This window comes from Miscanthus floridulus, chromosome 8 (assembly GCF_019320115.1).
Source record: "Miscanthus floridulus cultivar M001 chromosome 8, ASM1932011v1, whole genome shotgun sequence".
Lineage (NCBI taxonomy): Eukaryota > Viridiplantae > Streptophyta > Magnoliopsida > Poales > Poaceae > Miscanthus > Miscanthus floridulus.
The window spans coordinates 111,630,181-111,636,881 of NC_089587.1; the positions used below are offsets into that span (position 1 = coordinate 111,630,181).

Sequence of the window (6,701 nt, forward strand, 5' to 3'; positions counted from 1 at the left end):
CAGACACTGTACACCTGGTTTGTTCCATAAAACTAGAAGTTCTTCAACTAATGGCTTCAGATAGACATCAATATCGTTGCCAGGTTGCCTCGGACCTTGGATGAGGATCGGCATCATAATGAACTTTCGCTTCATACATAACCATGGAGGAAGGTTGTAGATACATAGAGTAACTGGCCAAGTGCTATGACTAGTGCTCTGCTCTCCAAAAGGATTCATACCATCTGTACTTAAGGCGAACCTTAAGTTTCTAGCCTCATTTGCAAACTCTGGAAATTCCCTGTCTATCGCTCTCCACTGGGACCCATCAGCTGGGTGTCTCAGCATATTGTCTACCTTACGGTCTTCTTTATACCACCGCAACAACTTTGCATGGTCTTTATTTCTGAACAAACGTTTTAAGCGTGGTATTATAGGAGCATACCACATAACCTTGGCAGGGATTTTCTTTCTAGGACGTTGTTCACCCTCGACGTCACCAGGATCATCGCGCCTGATCTTATACCGCGATGCTTTACATACCGGGCATTCATCCAAATTCTCGTATTCATTGCCATGGTAGAGGATGCAGTCATTAGGACATGCATGTATCTTCTGGATTTTTAATCCCAATGGGCAGACAACCTTTTTTGCTTCATACGTAGTGGTGGGCAATTCATTTGGCTTCGGAAGCATCTTCTTTATAAGGTTCAATAAATTCCCAAATGCCTTGTCGATATACCATTCTTTGCCTTCCACTGTAGCAATTCCAGTGTTGTACCCAGCTTTTTTTGCCCCTCTTCGGCCGTCGGGTATAGCAACTTCCTATGATCCTCAAGCATGCGCTCGAACTTAACTTTCTCTTTTTCACTTTCCCATTCTTGTTGTGCATCACGAATGGCATCGCCAAGAGCATCACCGAGATCATCTTCTACCGCTACCTCTTCTTCATCTCCCCCCATTGTAGTATCATCAAAGGCACCATACTGAGCAATAATGTCATCAATGTCTAAATCTTCCCCTTCACCTTCTTCCATCATGATCCCGCTTTCTCCATGCTTAGTCCAACATATATAGTTTGACATGAAACCTGACTTAAGCAAATGTGAATGAAGACTCATTGAGCTTGAATATTCCTTTAAATTCTTACATAGGGCACATAGGACAGCACATGAAACCATCCCGCTTATTTGCCTCGGCCACACCTAAGAAATAGTGCAAGCCCTCAATAAAGTCTTGGGAGCGGCGATCGGCATTGTACATCCAATGGCGTGACATAATCTGTATTACACGACAAATTATGAAAACCTTGAACATAATTTAGTATTTTATTACACAACATAAATGACACACACACGGTTGATTAATTAACTAAGTCTGGCTACAACGTAAGCAATCCCAACTATCACTAAACAAACTAAAACTACAATGCACTTCAGTAACATAATTATTTCGTGATCGTACGCAACTAAAACAGACAAATCATTCTTCTGTTGAATATCAATAAGCTTCTCCTGCTGGCTCACTGCCTCATCAGCAGCAGCCGCTACCTCAAGCGCACCCAAATTCTGCACGTATGTAGCATAATCTTCCTCCCAGTACCAACCATCGCATCCATTGCCCTCCCACTGTAATTAAAGCCAAAAATTATTTAGTCAAAAATATTCAAGAAAAGCAGGTCAATTAGCCATACAGATAAAATGCGTAAGAAACTCACATCGCGATCCGGGCACTTGTAGAAAACACGACCCTTGTTGGGTCCCTGTCTCTTGACTCGGTACTCCATCACAATCTTCTGCTTACACTTGCCGCAGATAATGAGAGGGAGTTCTGGCCTCAGTCGTTTCGCAACCGAACGAGAGGCCGATGATCCGGTACCAGTTGTCATCTACTTTCTATACTTATTTTTGTAAACTAGTGTAAATTTCATATTTTCTAAAATGATATATTTAAACAAAACTAGTACGGATTTCACATGTTTCAATAAATAACCATCCGTACTAGTTGACCTTGCTTACGTGATCATCTCGGCCAGCATTTCTCCACCGGACGGCACCGTACTTGGCCAAGGAAGAGCTCCGATTCTACGAGAAAGGGAACACGGTCTTCCACGACCGTTGCCGCTCTCCCTCGTAGCATCAAAGTTCCTCCTTGACGTCCGTTACCGCTCGGCAGAGAACATGTTGGCCGAGCTGAACACGGTCCGCAAGTTCAACTAGTACGGATTTTCTATAATTTTCTAACTATTTACTAAGTTTTTCATTTCATGGAAAATTTAATTCTAAAAAAAGGCATGATTTCTAAGTAGCTCATTTCATGGAAAAAATAATTCTAAGTGACCTGCTCGATATCGGCGAGCTCGCGGACGTTTAGATTGCCGAGGATAGTAACATTTGTAGATCTGAAGTTATCAAATATCCATCAAATTATAGCTCAAAAACATGTTTCAATAAATGACCATCCGTACTAGTTGACCTTGCTTACGTGATCAACTCGGCGAGCATTTCTCCACCGGACAGCACCGTACTTGACCAAGGAAGAGCTCCGATTCTACGAGAAAGGGAACACGGTCTTCCACGACAGTTGCCGCTCTCCCTCGTAGAATCAAAGCTCCTCCTTGACGTCCGTTACCGCTCGGCAGAGAACATGCTCGCCGACCTGAACACGGTCCGCAAGTTCAACTAGTACGAATTTTCTACAATTTTCTAACTATTTTCTAAGTTTTTCATTTCATGGAAAATTTAATTCTAAAAAATAAAAGGCATGATTTCTAAGTATTTCATTTCATGAAAAAAATAATTCTAAGTGACCTGCTCGACATCGGCGAGCTCGTGGGCGTTTAGGTTGCCGAGGATAGTAACATTTGTAGATGACATTTGTAGGTCCGAAGTTATCAAATATCCATCAAATTATAGCTCAAAATCATGTTTCAATAAATAACCATCCGTACTAGTTGACCTTGCTTACGTGATCATCTCGGCGAGCATTTCTCCACCGGACGGCACCGTACTTGCTAAGGAAGAGCTCCGATTCTATGAGAAAGGGAACACGGTCTTCTACGACCGTTGCCGCTCTCCCTCGTAGAATCAAAGCTCCTCCTTGACGTCCGTTACCGCTCGGCAGAGAACATGCTTGCCGAGCTGAACACGGTCCGCAAGTTCAACTAGTACGGATTTTCTACAATTTTCTAACTATTTTCTAAGTTTTTCATTTCATGGAAAAATTAATTCTAAGATCACGTAAGCCACCGGGGACGAGGATGGCGCGTGCTCCAGCGAGGACGAGCGAGGCGTGATTTTGATGAACCTAATTTAACTTTTGTTTATCCAAACATATATGCAAATCATCATGTGATTTTGAGCTAAAAATGACATATAAAATCATAATAAAGTCCAACATATAAAGTTACACATGCATCTACATCGCAAAATGAGATAAGCTACTGATAAAACATAAGATGATTAAGTTTGTTACCTCCAAAATCGAAGAGCAACACCAATGGAGGGGGAGAGAGCAAGAACAACAACAAGCTGAAAAACAGAGGCAGTGAGTTTGAATGGAATGGCTCGGGCTCGGGGAGGAAGAAATGAGCTGGATTATAGGCCGGGATAATTAGTCCCGGTTAGGGGTCCAAACCGGGACTAAAGATTAATCTTTATTCCCGGGGAATTACCCAAACCGGGACTAAAAGCTTTAGTCCCGGTTGGTATTACGAACCGGGACTAAAGGTAAACCTTTAGTTCCGGTTGATAATACCAGCCGGGACTAAAGATCCTTGCCCCGTGGACGACCGTTGGGCAGGGACCTTTAGTCCCGGTTGGTATTACCAACCGGGACTAAAGGGTCCTTTAGTCCCGGGGACAAAAAATGCCGAGGCTAATGCTAATTTGGGACATCGTTCTAAAGTCTGTTCTCCAGTAGTGATTGATTTAGATTGTTTATCAAGTTAGATGAATGAATGTTTATCAAGTTAGTTTTTTGAAAAGGCTTGAGCTCCGTCCAACAAGAAACCAAAATTATATTAGTGTTATTTCTGGAGGAGGCGCCTGGTCAAAAATAAGGACAGTATTATTGTTTCCAATTACTCGATCCTGTGCGTACGGATGCAACAATAATGATAATAATTATATGTCAATTAAGAATTAAATGTGTATGAGGTGTAAGGTTAGTATCATGTTGGGCTGGGTTTGCGATCGACCGGGGTGAGCTATAGCTAGGTGGAATTGGCTGGACCATCAATTCAGCCAGCCAGCCTGAGACATGAGGAGGGTCTTCTCCGATGGATCCTAGTTAGCTCATCCACAGGCATGACTGAAAGGGTCGTGCATGTGAGAGCTTTATGCACCCCACCCAGCATGTCAAACAACCTAAGCCATTGGCGGGCGTTAGGTGCGCCGTGTAGGTGGGGGCTGTGTGCCTGTGTGGGCGCGCCATGGCCAAGCTGGCCTGGGCTATAAACATCTGTGTATCTCTGCACTGTGATCTAGCTAGCACCTAGCTAGGGCAGCTGCTCTCTATCCATCTCGCCTGTACTCGTCGAACCACAAGATGCAGGGCTAGCCATTACTCTCTCTCGCTCGCTCGCTCTCTTTCAACCTTTCAGAGCCAAGCAAAGAGCGAGACGTCGTCCAGGAGGAGAGGAGAGAAGAAATCAAGAAACAGTTAGTTTGTTTGTCCTAGTAGCTGGCCGGCCTGCAAGATCGAGGATCAATCGGATCGGAGTGGATCAGATCATCAGGCGATAGATGATGAAGAGGATGGTGATCCTGAGGAGGTGCCACCCGCCGCCGCCGCCTCCTCCGGCGGTGCTCTTCGGCGGCGGGTGCCGCTGCCGCAGCGGTGGCGGCGGCGGCGTGTGCTACGCGGAGTGCCGGCGGAACCACGCGGCAAGCATGGGCGGCCACGCCGTGGACGGGTGCCGCGAGTTCCTGGCCGAGGGGGAGGAGGGCACCACCGCCGCGCTCCGCTGCGCGGCCTGCGGGTGCCACCGCAGCTTCCACCGCCGCATGGTGGTGCAGCGCTGCTGCTGCTGCTTCTGCTGCGACGTCGACAGCGGCGACGCCGATGATGCCGCCGTAGCCGTAGCCGCAGCCGCCACCGGGCGCCGGTGGGACGACGACTGCTCGCCGGAGTCCTCGGCGTCCAGCACCACGCCCAGGTAGAAGGAAACAAGAATCGATCAGAACGCAGCCGGGCAACGAAATGAAATCCAGCTCGATCTGCTGCCTCTCGCTCGCAGGAGCCAAGGCCATGCACGCAACTCGATCCTTCTCTCACTAGCATAGGTAGCTCGACCATGCATGTCTCTTGTTGCCTAAATTATTATTGCCTTGTTCTTGCTTGCAATATTTGTAACGCACAACCAATTCATCACACGCTCCCCGTGTCTGTATGCGCCCCCTGCTTCCTTTTTCTGCATGAGATTATTGATGAGTTTGTATGGTGGATTTACGTGATCTAAAGAAGAAGTTGTTTTGTCAGGCCACTAGACGCATCCGTGATGGATCGATTTTCTTTAGTTTCTCCCTCTTGCTCTCCCTCTGCTGTTCAGAAAACGTATAATTTTACAGTTTTATCATTTGAGCGCTCAATTTAACTACTTTGCATGTCTATAAAAAGATACGAAGCTATTTAGGTTTATCATGTAAAAAAAAGGAGTACTCTTTCATGCAGACTTTTCTCTGTACATTATATTATATTTATTATCCTGCATGTCTTTATCAGAGCTAAACGCTATTTGACTGTTATGGTGTGTTTGAGACTGCTCCGCTCTACGTTTTTTTTAATCAAACAGTTTCAGCTCACTCTATTCGAGGAAAAAGGGCGGAGTTGTGAGAGCACCTAAAGGGATGCTCCACAAACTTCAGGTTTTCGTGGACTTGCTCTATGATGGAGTTTATAGAGCAGAGTTTGTGGAGCAGTCCCAAGCTCTCTTACGATATATTGCTTATAATGACATAACAATATATGGTAGGTGTACTTTCAGATACAAGTTCGTGGATATGCTGGTTCTTTTTTGTCACTAGTTGATTGAACAACATTTGTTTGAACTAAGATCACATGATTGTGTGAAAGGAGGGGAACCCTACTATACTGCAGCTCGGGAAAAAGCAAACGGTCAAAAGTTGCTCATTAATAATGATAAATTGGGGACAGTGTCTTGGCAATTAAGCCCTTTAATATTCTTACAAAATTAAAGCACTACAATAAGAGTAGTAGTAATAACAAGCTGGTACAAAATCCAGTGTACAAGCCCAATCTCGGTGGTACGTAGGTTCCATCTTGCGGACTCCATATGAGAGTGCCATGTCAGTGTTACTGTACATACTTTGGCTGATGAATAGATATCCCATCTCGGCATTATATGTTTAGGCTGATGAATGAGACTTTTTTTGGGCGGCTTCTCGCCTTCTCGTCACAACGTTTCGGCTCTGGAGAATATCCAGCACTCATCAAGGAGTTATTTGTCTTTCTCCGCTAGAAATGAGCTAGGAGTCAGTGAAGCCGGTATTTCTGGTTTCACTGACTCCGTCTACTTCAGAGAAGCCAGAACCAAAAGAAGACATGCACTACCGGGAACGTCAAATTTGCCGAGTGTTTTTATGTTTGCCGAGTGTATTTCGACGGGCACTCGGCGAACAAGTTTTTTGTCGAGTGTTGCGCTAAAAACACTCGGCAAAAAAATAACACTCGACAAACAGGTGGTTTGTCGAGTGTAAAAA

At 45.1% G+C, this 6,701-nt stretch overlaps 1 protein-coding gene across 1 annotated transcript; it reads left to right on the forward strand.

Moving 5' to 3' along the window:
• Positions 1-4,367: 4,367 nt before the first annotated feature.
• Positions 4,368-5,429, forward strand: LOC136473275 (mini zinc finger protein 4-like). The gene has a single exon (XM_066470951.1). It carries the CDS (start codon positions 4,725-4,727, stop codon positions 5,139-5,141), a length of 417 nt encoding a protein of 138 aa, XP_066327048.1. The 5' UTR covers positions 4,368-4,724; the 3' UTR covers positions 5,142-5,429.
• Positions 5,430-6,701: the final 1,272 nt, after the last annotated feature.